We start from the raw sequence: 17,002 nt of genomic DNA, 5'->3' as shown, positions 1-17,002 counted from the left end.
CGTCAGTGAATCTCTTGCACTGAGAACTTCAGATGTCAGTGAGGGATGGTGTCTGTGCTGTTCATCCCTCCTCACTTCAAGAGCTTTTATAGGAGCTTCTAAAGATCCCCTTTCAGTCTACATTGTTCTGCTACAGAACAGTGCTTTTCCCTAAGATTAACGGTATTTGACATGGTTTCTGCAAGCTGGCTCTGAGATATCTTTAGTGACTGAGATAGTGGGTTACCCTTGCCCCCACAAAGGATCTGCTTTCCTATCAGTAGATAAAAAAACTTGTTCCCTTCCCCTGGGAAAACTTAAAAAAACTTGTTCCCTTTTTGCTCTTTTTTTTTTGCCCTTACAGATGATTTCCCTGCTTCAGACCTGGCCAGAGCTGCCTGTCCTGAATGCCTTGGAGCTGCTAGATTTCAGCTTCCCTGACCGTTATGTTGGCTCCTTTGCTATCAACTCATTAAAGAAGCTGACGTAAGTGTTCAGCACTAGGGGATGTGGATCCCTTTTCTATACACGTTTAGGTTTGCTAATAAGGACTGTGAACATGGCTGATGGTCTTTTCAATACTGTTTTTGTATCTACATTGCAGTAAAGATGAGGTGGTCTTTTATTTTGCCTTTCTGTCCACAGAGATAACGAATTGTTCCAATACCTGCTGCAGCTTGTCCAGGTGCTCAAGTATGAATCCTACTTAGACTGTGAATTAACCAAGTTCCTGCTGGATAGGGCATTATCCAACCGTAAGATAGGCCACTTCCTCTTCTGGCATCTCAGGTAAGAACAAATGTTCTAGGCTTTTGCTCAGTAATAAAGTGAGACTGGCACTTACCAGATTCCTCATTGCACTGCAAAATGAAATAGCAAGCATGTCTGTATGTGTGGATGCCAGGGTATTTATGTAAAGGCTATGGGCTGGCCTTTACTGAAGTGTCTTTCACTAGAGCATGAACGGGATTTTCTTTTTGTGCTTACAAATCCCCAGGAACTGCTGCTTTTTACTTGAGACTGAATGAGGTTTATTGAATGAGGATGTGAAATTTTTTGGTTGGTTTGGGATTGTTTTGCTTGTTTGTTTTCCAAGGTGGCAGGGAGGGGAGAAGTTTTGTTTGGATTAGGCTCTGTTTTCCCTATTTATTTCTACATGCCTGGAGTTGAAATTTACTTTGGACATCCCTGGCTACCTGCCAGCTATGAGCCATAGGCTCTGACCTGTCCTTACTCCTCAGTTAAATCTTTTCAAAGGAGTGGTTAACCTTTTAGTCATTGAGAAAGATGTCTCACCACTTCAAGCAATGCTTTTTCCACAGCACCTTCTGGGGAGGGTGTTTTTTTTGTTTTGTTTTTTTTTTTTTTTCTTCTCTCTCCACAATTTTGCTGGCATGAATGGGAGAATTACTCGCTCACTGTGGTGAGTCAGTTTTGCTTTAACCTCCCTTCTTCCTCTAGGTCAGAAATGCATGTCCCTGCAGTTGCCTTGAGGTTTGGCTTGATCCTGGAAGCATATTGCAGAGGCAGCACCCATCATATAAAAGTTTTGATGAAACAGGTAAAAATTGCTTTTAGCCATAAGATTGACATCCCTTTTGCTTGGAGCTTGTTCTCAGCTGTTAGTTTTTTCAACTTAAAGTTATCAGTAATACAAAAAGAGCCTTGCAACTGCTATATTGTTTTTGGCATATCCTATTATGAGCCTGGAGTTCCCCCATCACATGCAACTTTGCTCATCTCTTACTCACCCCCTCACGTCCCAAACTACAAGATGTGTCTGGAATGGTTTGAAATGTTCAGCCTGCTGTTAGTAGATGAGTTGAATGAATTGTCATCTAGCAGAAGTTGATCAAAATTCTCTGCCTGATTTGGAGCAATGCAGTCTTTCCTTCAGCTGCCATGTGGAGGTAATCCTGGTCATTGCCCACTCTCTAAAACTTTATTTTTTGTCAAGGCTCACTGTAACCACTTCAGAAGTGAGGGACTCCTGCATACACGCAGTCAGAGCTATGTGCCCACAAACCAGTGCTTCTTCTGTTTGCAAGCTGAAGTGGTGCTTTTGCATAACCAGAACTCCCCAACAGCCTTACGGGGCAGGGACTATAGGACTCATCTTTGACTCTTCTAACCAGTGCACCTCATGTCTTCCTCTGGTGCTTGATGTCATGCATCATCCCTGGTATTTAGGATGGCAGTCATGACCTTGTGATACAGTTGTGCCCAGCAGAATATCTGTAATGCATTGTAGATTTGTACCTTCAGCAGATGGTATGAAATTCATTTTGTTGTAATGTGTGAATCACTACAAGTTGAGGGAAAAAGTAAGCAATACAAGCAATGTTTATATTGCACACTGTATTGTTATAGTTTTTAACTTTGCTCCGGGTACTTCCTATTTGTTAACCCTATTCCATGGCTTCATTTCTTTGCAGGGAGAAGCACTCAACAAAATGAAAGCTCTGAATGACTTTGTTAAAGTGAGTTCTCAGAAGGCCACCAAGCCTCAAACCAAAGAGATGATGCATGTGTGCATGAAGCAGGAAACTTATCTTGAAGCACTTTCCCACCTCCAGTCTCCCCTAAACCCCAGCATTATCCTCGCTGAAGTTTGGTAAGCAAGATAGCTGCACCTCTTCCTCCCGTTGTGCTGCAGGTTTTGTTCAGCAGCAGAGCCAGGTTTCTGGTTACTCTAATGCCTTCTTTGCTCATGGGCAGCACGTGTTCATTAACAGTGCTGGATGTTGTTGCATTTGCAGTTTAGATGGATGCTTTTTTTAATAGGTAGAAACACTGACTGAAGGTAGTATTTTTATTTCCCTTAGTGTGGATCAGTGCACCTTTATGGACTCCAAAATGAAACCTTTATGGATTGTTTTTAATAATGAAGAGACAAGTGGTGGTGGAGTGGGGATCATTTTTAAAAATGGAGATGGTAAGTCTTTAAAGGAGGTGCTTTCCTAGGTGTTATAGTCTTATATATTTATTGTGGTGAATGGGCTGAAAAATGGACCATTAATATTTTTTGTTAATAAGGACTATCAGGCCTTATTAACAAAATTAATTTTGTTAATATTTGGAGATGTAATTTGGAGATGTACTAGACTCTCCTCTGTATTTCATAAAACTTTAACAAAGTAGTACCACTTATTTATAGCTGGATACACTTGCAAAGTAAAATGTGAGGCCTGGAAATGGTGCATCAGTCCAAGCCTGGTAGGGTCAGAGTTGCTCCTGCTCACTGTTGTGTCAGGGAGATGTTTTCTAGTTAAGTGCTACATTGTCTTTGGCAAAGTGAAGTAGAATTTATCTCCATTAGATACCTTAACTCAGACCTGATTATACTGGTATGGTGGCTTTGCAACATTCCTGCACTAGTAGCTGTTACTCTGCTGATGGTGTTCTTTGCTAGCAAGTGACACACCTGGCAAGGGCCCTCTCTAGCAACCTGCTGCAGGGGCAGAACAAGTTCAACTGCAAAAGAACAAGAGGGAAAAATGGGAGGTACTCATAACCCTTTCTTCCTTTGTCATGCTGCGCAGATCTTCGTCAGGACATGCTGACTCTGCAGATGATCCAGCTGATGGATGTTCTGTGGAAGCAGGAGGGCCTGGACCTGAGGTGAGTAACATGCTCCCCGCTGGCCTGCTGCAGTGGTAGATCAGGTGTTGTGAGATGTTTTTACCTACAATCTTGTTTCATCTCTGCCAGGTCTGTCCAGTATTCTGTGAGCAGCTAGTCAGGTTTTATGGTGCTGAGGGTAGAAATGCAATGAGAGGTGGGAGAAAGAGCTGGGATATCAGACTCCCAACTAAATGAACTGTGAAGGAGAAGGGATTCAGGTCGTTCTATTTTAAGTAACACTCTGCAGCTGTTCCCATACAGCAAGGTTTAGGGAAGGATGAAGCATGGGGACTGTAATACAGTCCAGGAGCAGAGGCTGTGGAAATTCACTGATAGCAAGCAGGTGCTGATGATGTATGTTGTTACTGGACCTGAATTTCGGGGTTGCTGCTAGAAACAACTGCACAGCTGTTAAGTTAGGATGCAAGTGGTATTGGGCTCAAATGAGGCTGTTTCACCAATTTCCCATTAAGCCTTACTTATGCTGCATCCGTGGCCCTGGGAGGCTATCTGTACCAAACCAGTGCTTGGTAGTTGGCTTAGACACCCTCCTGTTGGAAGATGCTCTGTCTTCTGTGCACCCAAACTGCAACCTGCCCTTAGCACACCTGAAGCACTCTGAGGTGAAGGTAGGTAGGCCCTTAGGAATATTTCTGCCGGCTCAACACCTTGAAGAATTGTGGGATTTTCCTTGATTCCAAACATAAAATGTAGGCAAAAAGTACCGTTGGGCTTTCCTCTACCAATTTGCTTTTGATACAGGAGACAAGGGAAAGCTTGAAAGTCAAGACACCCCAATTGTGGCAATATTTCAGTGGAAGGGTTTCTTTCATCTCTGCAGGATGACCCCTTATGGCTGCCTCTCCACAGGAGACAAGACTGGGCTGATAGAAGTAGTCATGCACTCAGATACCATCGCTAACATCCAGCTGAACAAGAGCAACATGGTGGCCACTGCAGCCTTCAACAAGGACGCACTGCTCAACTGGCTAAAGTCCAAGAACCCAGGGTAAGTGGGTTTGTCCTTTACTCAGTGGTGCTTTTCTGCTTTCTTACAGCCAGAGACAAGTCTTGTGCTTTGCTCTTTTGCTTTTTCCCTTCAGTTACTATTTCCAAGCTGTCCTGCTCCACAGCATGGTGCACTAGAAGGCATTTGTGGAGCTATAGGGATCTTGGAACAGAAATGGAGGCATCAGAGTTACTGTCCACAAGCTTTTTTAACCTTCAATAGCTTAAGGTAGCACTTGCCACAGGTTGGATCCAAAGCTTTCCCTCAGTCCTGTTACTTTCTTGAGTAGGTAGTCAGTGTGGTAACAGCTGGAAAAGGGGTGGAAAGAGCAATGCCAAAACTGGAAGGTAAAAGAAGAAAACAGCAAAGCAGCTGTGCAGCTTGGGGGGTTTAGCAGGTACAGAAATAGAAAGCAGAAAATATCAGTCCTACCCTGCTCAAACTCCAAAGGTGCTAGCAGAAATCATTCAAGAACCCCAGGTGATGTTTTGGATCTGTGGAGACCTAGAAATGAGTTAATATCAAGTCATTTTAGTTGAGAGTGTGGACAGAATCTTACCCAGGCCTCTCCAATTACGGACAGTTTTTACTGCAGCTGTTTTTTTAAGTGTGGATGGGAATACTGACTCGAGTACACTACAGAAGGTGTAATTCAGGCACATAATTCCCTTACCTTCTCCTGCACATCTGCATAGGGAAAGCTTTAACAACAGCCTTCCCAGCTGTGAAGTACTGGTATTCAAAGTAAAATGTCATTTCCACCTTTTTCGTACCCTCTTTAGTGATGCATTAGAACAAGCTATAGAGGAGTTCACTCTCTCCTGTGCTGGGTACTGCGTGGCAACATACGTGCTGGGGATAGGTGACCGGCACAGCGATAACATCATGATCCGGGAAACCGGCCAGGTAAGGGGCTTTGCTGCTGCTGCTGGAGAGGCGCATGAAGGCAACTTAGCAATGGACAGAACCATCCCAGTGCAGTCCTACCGCTAAGGAATGTACCTCCCCTTCCAGCAGAGGCAGACTGGTCAACTGGTCTCAATAGCTTCTATCACTGAGAGGGTAAATACAGTCTTATAATTTGAAACCACTTATCTAAGTAAGTGTCATGAGCTGCCAGTGTAATATCTTATCAGGCTGCTGTTAATACCCACTTTGAAATCACAGTGGAACAATTCATACCTCTCAGACATAAAACTGTCTAGAGATCCAAACCTGAGCACCGTATTTACCAGTCTGAAGACTTTCTTGGCTTCAGCAGAATTTCAAATCGCTTGTAGTTGCTAGTTAAGGTCCTCAGTTACTTGCCCAAGATGGTATTTTTATAGACTTTCTCCTAGATTTTTTTTCTAAATGGTTGCATATGATTAGCGTGGTTTTAATTTCACCTGTACCAATTCCTTTACTTCTCTAGTACACAAGAATAGTTATTAGGGTTTATATTATCTTCTCTTACACTGTTTGAAATATAAAGGACAAAACTAGAAAAAAAGAAAATACTTTTTCTAGTAGAGTACGGACTAAATTACATTAGTAATATTCTGGTAGAGGAGAAAGTATAAGCTATGTCTCTTGTTTAATTGTGAATTCTACAATGCCTCAACAACCTTGTGCTAGCCACTGCAAGCTTAGTCTCCTACAGATCCAGCAAAGTCAGCTAGACTCCTGGCAACAGTTTGCCTGCCTGTACTGTTTCTGTGTAACATCCCCCTCTACATCTTATTCCCCTAAATCCAAGCAGTCATGGTCATAAAAACCTAGTAGTGCCGTTGTTCTCTTATCATTTCAGGGACAGAGCCACCACGTCATTCACTAACTAGACACTAACCTTTCTCCCTGGGCTGTGATTAGCAGCAGCTCTTATCTAGGATTGCTTCTTCTCACCATATAAAAAACAAGTGTTGGGGAGGAAGCCTACAAAGCTGTTTCTGCAGAGTAGGGGCCACTTAGCAGTTCGTCCACTTGGGGGAGCTGATGCCCTGTGGTATGCAGCCGCGGGTTTTGTTTATGCTCTGGGGTTTACAGCAGCTCTATAAAATCGCCATAATGCACAAGGTTTGGCACATGATCTTCCTTCTCGTCATTGCACCCGTGATGAAACAACTTCACTGTACTTTGTATTTAAAAAAAAAAAAAAAAAAAAAGTGGCTGTGGTGGAAAGCCTTACCTGAATAAATAAATGTTTTGTAGCAAGAGGACGTCTTACTTCCACAGTCTAGGACTGCAGACTGCACTGGTAGAGTTAGACACCAGCCCATCTTAGTTCTCTTTCTGCTTTTCCTATTGACACCCTAAGGCTTTTAAAATGTATTTCCAGCTACACCAAGTACTAAAGAGCTAAGTACTTTTTCTGTCCTCTCCCACCTCTAATTACACTGGGGGCTATCTTGGCAAGTAAATATTGCCGCTTTCCCCAAAGGAGTGCAATGGACAGGTCAGTTTTTTCCCTCCCAAAATCCTATGGTCAGTATCTTTTGTATACAGTAACCATGAAGAGAGGTTGGCTAAAAGTACTATTCTGAAAACAATTACTTTTTTCCTTATTTCCAGCTGTTCCATATTGATTTTGGTCACTTTTTGGGGAACTTCAAAACCAAATTTGGTATTAATAGAGAACGAGTTCCTTTCATATTAACCTATGACTTTGTGCATGTCATCCAACAAGGAAAAACTAACAACAATGAGAAGTTTGAAAGGTAAGTGTTAGCAGTTAAATTTGACTTAAGCTTTTTAAGCTCTGAATTTCCACAATTTATTTTTAGCAGAGGTATGTAGCCTATAGCTGTTAAATCCATCAATGCAGGCAGAGCACACACAGGCTCAAGCATGACCCCTTGCCCTTTGCCTAGATTAGATGGCTCTGAACTGGCTTTTTAAAGTGATGGAATATATGAAGAGTCAGCCACTTACCTTGCAGCTGTCAAATCTCATTGCATAAAATAGTTGCAAAAAATTGCATAAATCTCATTGCATAAAATAGCTGCTGTAGTCTGTGGTCCCTTGTCCGTGTTCTTGGACTCAGGTTTGTGGCTGTGGGAATGCATCCCTGGACTAGATAACCCAATACAATCAGATGTTCCTAGCTCTTGCTAAATGGAGAGCTGAGGAACTTACAATCATTAGCTAGTCCATTTGATTATATACAAAAAAGGTAAAGCAAATAAATAATTATGTTTTAGATGAGGTGAAATGACATGCTAGTCATTAATGCAGACAGTAGGCCTCAGACTAATACCCAGTCTTGCTTTATAAAATAGTGTATTCATTATTCTTCAATTCACTAAGTCTTCAATGCTTTGCCTCATCTTCCTTTCTGAATAGATTCAGAGGTTATTGTGAAAAAGCCTATATGATTCTGAGGCGCCACGGTCTTCTCTTCCTGCACTTGTTTGCACTGATGAAAGCTGCTGGCCTGCCAGAACTCAGCTGCTCTAAAGACATTCAGTATCTAAAGGTAAGAAAAGCAGAGCCTGGATATAGCTGAAACTGAACACCTGATCATGTAGTTTTGTGAGGAGTAGTAGGTCACAGTGGAAGTTTCTTTGAAGCAACGGAACTGCAAAAACTGTGAGTAAACATCCAGTGCTTATGCAGGTGTCAGAAATGCAAGGTACTGGTGCTCAGGGAAGAATTTAATCAGATTCTTCAGCACAAAGGCAATAGGTACCTTGTAGAACCAGCTTGCAGGCTAAGAGGACAGAGAGCTCTTTAGTGGAGTATCACTTCCTGTTCTCAACTTGCTTCTTACATTATAACAACCTAGCTTTGTCCATTTGAAAGAGAGTAGCTTTGTACAAGATTACTAAAAAATCTAATGCTTCCCTAATTCCAAGCTAAGAGTAGGATGCATCTATTTATGGGAATGCAAAAATGTGCAGCTATAGTAACCATTCAAAACAATTACTTGGGTACTTGTTCCCTACACAGCGCTCCTTTCAGTAGAGTAATTTCTGAGCAAGTAAATATTTTAGCAGTTTAGCCATTAATTGTTCAGTTGCCCTTTCAGTAAGGCTACACTGATTTCTGCCTCTTACCTTCAGGATTCCCTAGCTCTTGGTAAAACGGACGAGGAGGCACTAAAGCACTTCAGACTAAAGTTTAATGAAGCCCTGCGAGAGAGCTGGAAAACCAAAGTGAACTGGCTAGCACACAACGTATCCAAAGATAACAGACAGTAGAGCAACTGAGTCAGCCTGCACACTCGCTCCAAGAGAATGTAATGCCACTTGCACTGAATCCAGCCATTGTAGACTGTTTTATAAAGACTGATGAATGTTGCTGTGTTCAAGATCCCTCACCTGCATTCCCGGAGGTCACACTTTTCTGCATGACTGAAGATTGTTGGACTGTCGTCAGCTGCCTAATCATGCCTGCTCTAGATCTTTGGGGGACAAGGGGCAGGCATGAGGCAATAAAATTACTGCACAGTGAAAGGTAGGTAGATGTACTGTATCCTTAAGAACTTAAGCTTCAAATATATCTTCTAATGGAAGAGTTTAGGCTGTTGTAACATCCTTTGAAGATATTAAGTGGGCTAATGTGTCTATTTTCTTGACAATCCAGCTGAACACTGAAAAGCTATCCTATAGCTCTTATACTATAGCTGTTCTTCTAGGCCCCTACAATTACAGCTCAGAGGCTTTAACTCACTACGTGATCACTCCTTCTAGCCTGTTTCAGTGTGCAGCAAGGTAGGTCAGTCTAAATCACCTCTGAAACCTACTTGGGTGAATTGTTTTACTCTGCAGTGTGACAGGGAAAAATATCCATACTATTGTATTACTATCTCTCTGCTTCAGAGGCCAAAACGTTCTGAAAGGGAACTGGAGTCCAGCTATTGCTGTCTAAAAGCTGATGCTACAAGAACAGGCTTGGGTCAGCCTATTGTGGGTTAGGTACATTTGTTTGCTTTCCTAAATCGGACTTTAGTTCCACCTCAAGCCGTTCCTGGATTTTTTTTTTTTTCTGTTCGTAAGCCTGAAAACATTAAGATTGCATTTTGAAAATTGGCAAGTAATTGGTTGCTACAGGTACCTCCTGTTGGGGTACATTAGAGCTCGTTGGCCACCTGGGCTTCCCTCTACTGCATGCATGCAGGGCGCTGGCCTACACCTACGTAATCACTAGGATACAACACTCTAATCCAGTGTCAGCTGGGACAGATGGCACCATTCTGTGCTTAAGTTATTTGGCCAGTCTGCCTTCCTGTGTAATGATAGAGGAGTGCCAGATGAGTGGGTTTAACACTGAAAAATTACTTGCAATAAGTTGCATCTCAGTTCATCTTACAAATTTGTTCTCTGTTCTTTTCCAACACACATCCTGCTCTCAACTAAGGTACATGACTTTTTGTCTGTTATTAGAGCTGGGGTGCAAAGACTCTGTGTCTGTACGGGGTGGTGCAGCCAAAGAGCAAGGTGCAGCCATCTGTGCTGGTACCTACAGCTGGACAAACTGTTCCAGCCTTCTGCTCTCACTGCTGCCTACGTCTTTTTCCCAGGTGGAACCTCCTCTCCCACAAGGTGCTGTTGTTAATCATATATTTCTACTCCTGTGTCATATTTTTGTTTCCAGCTAGCGTCCTCACCTGGTGGGCAGTTCTGAGCACTGGTGTTGCAAAGGGACAGATGAACAAGAGCCACTGCTGTCCCTCTGTGCCTCATGTGAGCACAGTGAGGTGCATCAAGCAGGCTGCAGCCTATGGGTCATGCTGGAAGATAAGTGAAGTAGTCTGGTTAGTATCTGCTTCCTTTAGCAGTTCCCTGAGGTGCTTTCTTTCCATTTCCCTGTGTTCTCCACATCATCATGTTCCTATGAAGGTGCTATCATTCCTACATGTTAAGGAATGACAAAGTCATTCAATTTTCAAGACATCACTAAAGCTGAATCAGATCTTTGATCGTATGCCCTTAACTAGATTGAACAGTGCTAGATATCTTTCAAGGTCCCTTCCAATCCCTAACATTCTGTGATCCTGTGAAATACAGGCATTTCGTATCGTGTTTCTTAAGTGACAAGAAATCCAAATACTGTCAAACAATGGTCTACTCTCATACAAACTTAGCTTCCATGACTGGTTTGAATTATTTTTGCCTAAAGCTTACACAAAACCAGCCAGTTTCGGACAGAGGCTGAATTGAACTGTTTATTCTTAGTAGATCTACCCCTGTTATGGGGTAAATTTGATTCGATATTGTTTTTGCATCCAGCATCTAGGTACAACTCATTCTTGACTTTCAGCTCTTTTTAAAACCAGGTACTCCTGGTACTTCGAAAGAAACAAAATGATTCCAGATAATGCTGGCTAAGTCCACTGTTTTTTAAAAAGCACAAGTTCAAACATATTTTTCAAAAGCTGCATAATTAAGTTAATACTGCCTTAAAGTAACTTCTACCTCTGTAGAAAGTACAATTAGATATTATGATGTTTGGTATGCATGAAACAACTTTAATAGAAAAAAAACTTTCTTCATTGCCTTTATATACAAACAGATGATACCAGATGATGGATTAAATGTAACATTATGGCTCATTTAAGTTGTTTTACGTACTCAAGGTTTCTTTTCATGCTATGAAGTCTATTCTATACTGTTATCTCTATATGTGGTATAAACCAGGTTGCTTCTCATACAGCACCTCTTTCCAGAAGCAGCAGTTAGACAGCAGACAACTGCTTTTAACTTGACACAATCCTCATTGATCCCCTTTCATTACACCTTTCAAATAACTGTATGTGACTGAGATTTGGCAGAACATGTCAAGATAGAATGGTATGTGCCTTTGTAATTGACCCAAATTATTTACTACACAACCCTCTCTAACAGTTTGTCAGCATATTAAGTAATATTGAAAGCCTGTTTGCAGCTACAAAAAGCAACTGTTGTGCTGTACTTTCCCTATGTTACACACCCTAGATAGCTAGAACCTAAAGCCAGGCTTCGTGTCAGCCCATAGCTATGCATTTGACTTATAACACTAGCAAATCAGCATTGGATAAACGTGTATAAACTGACCCTATCTTGACTGGAGACAGGACTCTAGAATGGCTGCTGCTTCTGGAGATTAGACTAAAAGAAGCTTCAAATGGTCTTTGACTTGTCCTCTGTGAAAGGAATACTGCCATACGGTATAAATTGCTTTCACTGATGTGGTTCTCACGTGTAGTATATTCCTCACTGTTTTCTTGAACTGAACAGCAGTTATTTGTCTCAGGTTTCAAACTAAATCTTAAAGCAGTGGATCTGTATTTGTAAATATAGTATTACAAAGCTGAACTGTTTAACAAATCCATTTGACATGTTTTTAGCTAATATTTTAAGTATTATAAGGATACTTTTCCTTTTCAGTGCCAGATTGTATAGTCTGTTGCTTCACAGGCTAAAAGGGCGTCACAAAGTAGCTGTAGGGATATGCTCATCTCCCTTACACCCAATTAAAAAATTCCAGTACCGTAAGGACTTGGACAAACGCAAGCATTTCCACGGGGCAGCAGATTACCTGCCACAACTGACAGCGAGCCTGTGCTTTCACAGGCACTTTTTTCATTAGGCCGTATCCACGGTGAGATGTCCTGTGATCACAATAGGAGGGAACATGCTACAAATCTGTAAATGTAAATGCAATTCTCTTACACTGCCATCAACTGAAAATCCAGGATCCCCTCTGTCATAGTGTAGAAAGGCAGTCTTACCTAGCAGGTTCCTTGGTCTTAGGTACTCTTGTTTGCAGGCTCGCAGCAGTTCATACCCGGTTTTATAGAAGTACAAAGCAGCAGTGGCTCATGTCATCTGTCCTTCAATTGTACAAGTGCAATAAAACAAAGTTGTATCAGCATAAACTGCTAGAACTGAGCAATTCCAAAAGTGTTTCTCAATACAGCACAGTTTTAGGTAAGTTTTGTAGTCTAGAAAGTTGACTTACCTACAAGTACGAATGTCCATGAGTCAGCGAGTGGACTTCCTCCCTTGTACTCCACTGGAATAGCATCTTTAATGAAATTCTGATGGCTGTATTGGGTCAGCAAAGAGGCTTCTGTCTCTGATTGACAAAACAGCAGCTCACCTGATACTTCCCAGCAAGTTGAATTGTACCGAAGATTAAAACTTAAATTACTTTGAGAAATGTTACATTTCACTGTAAATAAGTAACTTCTGATTTTATAAATATGCTCAAAGTGATGCCCCTTTCTACTTCTATTTATTTAGAGATGTTTTTTTGTGATTTTTTTTTAACTGTAAAAACAGATTGTGCTTATTCTGTTGCCTTTGAAAAAAGTATTTTTTTAAGTCAAAATGTGGTTCTGTAAAAAGAGAATGTTTACATGTTTAACTTTTCAGTTGTTTTAGGTACATGTTTTGTACATCAAAAAGTAATAATAAAAAAAAAAGATTAAATTGTACACCACAATGCCCCAGTCCTTCTGTGCTTGAAAGATCAATGAAAATAAAACTGGACTCTACTACTAGGCAAACTAACACACAGTTAATACAACTTGACCCAACTTCATTCCATTCAGTAAGAAATAAATGCAAACAACCTTTAGAACCAGAAATTTATTGTAGCTTATAGACTTTCCAAACTGACCTGTTACCAATATACACATCTGAAAGTTATACCCACAGTGGCTACAAACTGCATCAGAACGTTTACAACCTTTCAGTATTACCATTAAGTCATGATCAGTTTTAGTCTAAAATACAGCAGCTACAGTGACAGTATATGGAAGGATAAGTCTTCTACACATTAACACAGGACAACTGTCAGACATAAGTTAAAAGTTTCCCAGTTTACTTAAAACTAGCAGTTATATTACCACATAAGTAGTCAAAACCATTTCCCCATTTTAGAAATCTAAAATTTTACATTTAAAAAAAAAACAATAAAACGGTAAGCTAGTTGTGTGGGTTCTCTCCCCTGCTTCCAGGTCCATCTATTATTGTAAAAGGCACTCCACAGAGTCAAGTGTTACCACCAGATAAAACCCACCATTAGATCCCATTACATACATCAGGAGGCAAGATGTGCACTAGGTGAGAATAGGTCTGCTCTGAAAATCAAAACTATAGAACACGTTTGGATCAATCTTTATCTTTTTTTTAAATGACAACCCTTTTTCTCCCATTCCTTTCCCACCTTTTGGCTTGCTTGTTGCTCCTCTAGCAGGCTTATCCAGCGCAACATTTCCCTGCTGTGTACTGTCGGCCACTAACTAGCCTGCTATGACATGTGTGGTCTGTGCATCTAGAACACAGGCAGATTACATACAAGATCAAAAACTGAAACTTTGCTTACCGTGGTGAGGAGTGAATGGAGTCCTAGTTTCCTGTTACAAGCAAAACAAGTTACTCTTTAATCCACCTCCAAACATAAAAAAATCAAGTAAGCAGATATTCATTATTCAAGGCTCTGCATAGGACAAGTAAAGTTAAATGAATAAGACCTGCCTTACGAAAAAACTAGCACTCTCCACCATGGGGTCATAACTTACTTTTCGTACCTTTCAGTCAGTTCTTTAAAAAAGTCCTTTGCAATTCCAAGTTAGAACTTTGATCGGAAACAACCAAAATCAGCCATGACTTGGAATAATATTAATGTGATTCCCAAGGTTTTCTGGTTGGATAATTTATGCTATAGTTTCACCAGCAGGAAAACACAATTACTAAGTGTAAACAAAGGCTTAATACACCAACAGTCCAAGTTACTGTACAAGGAGCTACAGGGAATGAGCAGGAGTGTGGTTAATAGAAATGGTATCAGCTATGCCCCAAACCCTCCCATTCCCAAATGCAAAAAAATGAACAGTCAAATAAACTAAAAACCTATCTATGTAGACTGGTAGCCAAGGTGCGCAGGTACACAGGTCTCAGGCTTTCCAGCTTCAATTACCAATGTAACAATCAATCAACTAAACAAACAATCTGTCCTGCCAGCAAGATGAACAGACCATCACTGTACTACAGGCAGCCTCACTGTAATTAGTAGGTGCTGTGGCAGCACACCACAGCACCAGCACACTCGTTTGTCCACCATCCAAGTAGTGTTTTTCTCCCAATAACTTAAACAGCCCTTATGCTAAAACTTTACCAGAAAAAATAAAATAAAATAAACCCAACAAACTGTATTAGGCAGGGCAGTTGGGCAGTTGAACCTCTGCACAGGTTCCAAAGAGCCTTTACAGTTTCTCATAAGCTTGTCTGTTCCCTCTGCAAAAACAAAGGATTGGAGGAAAAAAAAGAAAAATAAAAAAGAAAAACCAGAGTGGGGCATGAGTGAACACGGCAGCCAAGGCCAATGACACTGTTTTACTGAAACATCTACACTAGAAAACTGTGCCCGTGCTCCTGCTGCAGTAGTATGAGACTTGTATTACTTCATGCTTCATGATTTTTTTTACTTTAGCATGTTTTATACCCCAATCCCTGTTTTCACTACCACAAATGACATAATTACATAATTCCAATATATTTACAAAATATTAAAAAGTCTGTTAATCTTCTACATATTAACCTCATTCTGCAACTTTACACATGCACTAATTTGGGAAAAAAATTAAAAGAAATCAACAGGCTGAAATGATCAGCTTTACCCTTTGTCAACAAGCAATCTTTGTATCTTTCAGAAAGACAAAAGAGAACAAAGCCATATTTGTTTCACAGAGCAAAAAAAGTTCAGAAATTCATGTGCAATGGCTACAGATCTGCAGAGTCACTTAGCTGAGATGACATGAAGAGAAAGTGCAAGGTGGTTCCTCACATAGTGTAAAAAAATCCAGTCACTGAGGCATGGCTGAGGGAAAAGAGGTGCTAACTACAATTCTAGGAACAGCATCAGGAACTAGCCGACATAACACAAACACTGGGATGTGTGTTGGTTGAATCTACTGGCCAGAATGATTTTTTTTTTTTTTTTAACACCATGAATCCTTGGGAACAATGGAGTGTATTACACTGGAGTCTTCTAGAGCAGAAACAAAGACAAAGGGAACAGCTAGAATCAATAACTGAGGGTAGAGTCATCCCATTCCAGCTGTTGCTGTCTATTAACATTCTGTTGGTCCTCCTCCTGCTCTCCTTCCTCTTCCTCACTACTTTCAGACTCTGCACTAGTGATGTCATCTTCTTCTCCATCTTCGCTTTCTTCCTCCTCCTCTTCCTCTTCTTCTTCACTGCTGTGTTGGTCCTCATAAGTCTGTTAAAATAGAAATTAGCTGTTGATATCATACTAGCCAAAATTCCCTTTATTCTTTTGGATTGGGCACAGAGTACTCTTACTGAGAAAGAGCTATTAATTTATTACTGATTTTAGAAGTTCAACAGTAATCAGGCAACCAGAAAACAAAGCTTAAACTCTCATTAAAATAGCTCTTCTTGTTTCGTAACATTTCTATCAATCCTGTCACTCCAACCAAACTAATTCATAAGTATGATCCAGTACTTCAAATTCTACTGGAGAAAGACCTTTCAGTAAGGTAACACAAATAACATTAAGGTTGTACATCTTTCTTGTTTCTGATTTTCCAAAATTTCAGACATTAAACACAGCAGCCAGAAATGTCCTAAGTACAGACAATGTTTCAACAATAACTTTTTGCAACTTTGGGAAAAAAGCTGATTGTCACTAAGGTAGAGTGCAGCATGATAAACACTAGCATTGAACACTGAACTGTAAAGCCTGATTCAAGTGATTCTTGCCCAATTGTGTATCACAAAGCTACAGCCCATGCAAGATCCCAAACGTAACTGCTCTTGGGATTTGTCACTTTTGGGCATCTATTAAAAACTCAGTGTCTGTTCTCTCTGTGTTCTATGGTTGTTTTTGCTCTACTACTCTGTCTGTGTAGAGTCATACCGGTTACAGCTGAAAGAGGAATTTTTTGTGAGGTGCTGAGACACCAGTCTGATTTACCTCCATAGGGTTCACAGTGATGGTCAAAGCAGAGTCATCCCAGTCCATCTCATTTTCCTTTCCAGTGTCCTGGTCACGCATCGTTCTCTGATGTGCAGCTCGGATTCGGAACACTCCCAGAATAATCATAAAAACCAGGAAACTCACACAAACTACGATCACAACAGTGGCTGTGCTTGGAACAACTGCAACAAGAAAATGAAAGGAGTTTCTTAGCTGATACTGATAAACAACTTTTATGTAAAGCTAATAACTAATCCTCTGTTCCCATCACCCGCAAGAGGGAAATGGCATTATATAAATATTGTAGGTAGCTACACAGAGACAGTTTGTATAAGGCCACTAAAAAAGTCAGTGGGAGATCCAAAACTAAAACTTAGTTCCTAAGTATAATTACATCAATCTGAAGGACTGACAACACATGGAAAGCAGATCCTACCACACAGACTCCTCTCTAATACACTTTCCTTCCTCTCACATCCTACC

The 17,002-nt window shown here is 40.8% G+C and overlaps 2 protein-coding genes across 6 annotated transcripts in view; one reads left to right on the top strand and one right to left on the bottom strand.

Moving 5' to 3' along the window:
* PIK3CD (phosphatidylinositol-4,5-bisphosphate 3-kinase catalytic subunit delta) overlaps positions 1–13,523 on the top strand; it is a 32,353-nt gene extending 18,830 nt beyond the window's left edge. For both annotated transcript variants that reach the window (XM_084494920.1, XM_084494921.1), the window contains 11 exons: positions 344–465; positions 625–768; positions 1,441–1,540; positions 2,415–2,593; positions 2,805–2,914; positions 3,522–3,600; positions 4,445–4,612; positions 5,395–5,518; positions 7,163–7,308; positions 7,934–8,066; positions 8,653–13,523. In XM_084494920.1, coding sequence (XP_084351046.1) covers positions 344–465; positions 625–768; positions 1,441–1,540; positions 2,415–2,593; positions 2,805–2,914; positions 3,522–3,600; positions 4,445–4,612; positions 5,395–5,518; positions 7,163–7,308; positions 7,934–8,066; positions 8,653–8,790 — 1,443 coding nt within the window. In that variant the 3' untranslated portion in view covers positions 8,791–13,523. The remainder of the gene's footprint in view (positions 1–343; positions 466–624; positions 769–1,440; positions 1,541–2,414; positions 2,594–2,804; positions 2,915–3,521; positions 3,601–4,444; positions 4,613–5,394; positions 5,519–7,162; positions 7,309–7,933; positions 8,067–8,652) is intronic.
* CLSTN1 (calsyntenin 1) overlaps positions 13,150–17,002 on the bottom strand; it is a 38,924-nt gene continuing 35,071 nt past the window's right edge. For all 4 annotated transcript variants that reach the window (XM_084494924.1, XM_084494923.1, XM_084494925.1 and 1 more), the window contains 2 exons: positions 16,517–16,701; positions 13,150–15,799 (listed from right to left, as the gene is read on the bottom strand). In XM_084494924.1, the coding sequence (XP_084351050.1) occupies positions 15,605–15,799; positions 16,517–16,701 (380 nt within the window). In that variant the 3' untranslated portion in view covers positions 13,150–15,604. The remainder of the gene's footprint in view (positions 15,800–16,516; positions 16,702–17,002) is intronic.

Source organism: Aythya ferina (assembly GCF_964211825.1).
Source record: "Aythya ferina genome assembly, chromosome: 21".
NCBI classification, from domain to species: domain Eukaryota; kingdom Metazoa; phylum Chordata; class Aves; order Anseriformes; family Anatidae; genus Aythya; species Aythya ferina.
This window is presented reverse-complemented; position numbering and strand designations above follow the sequence as displayed.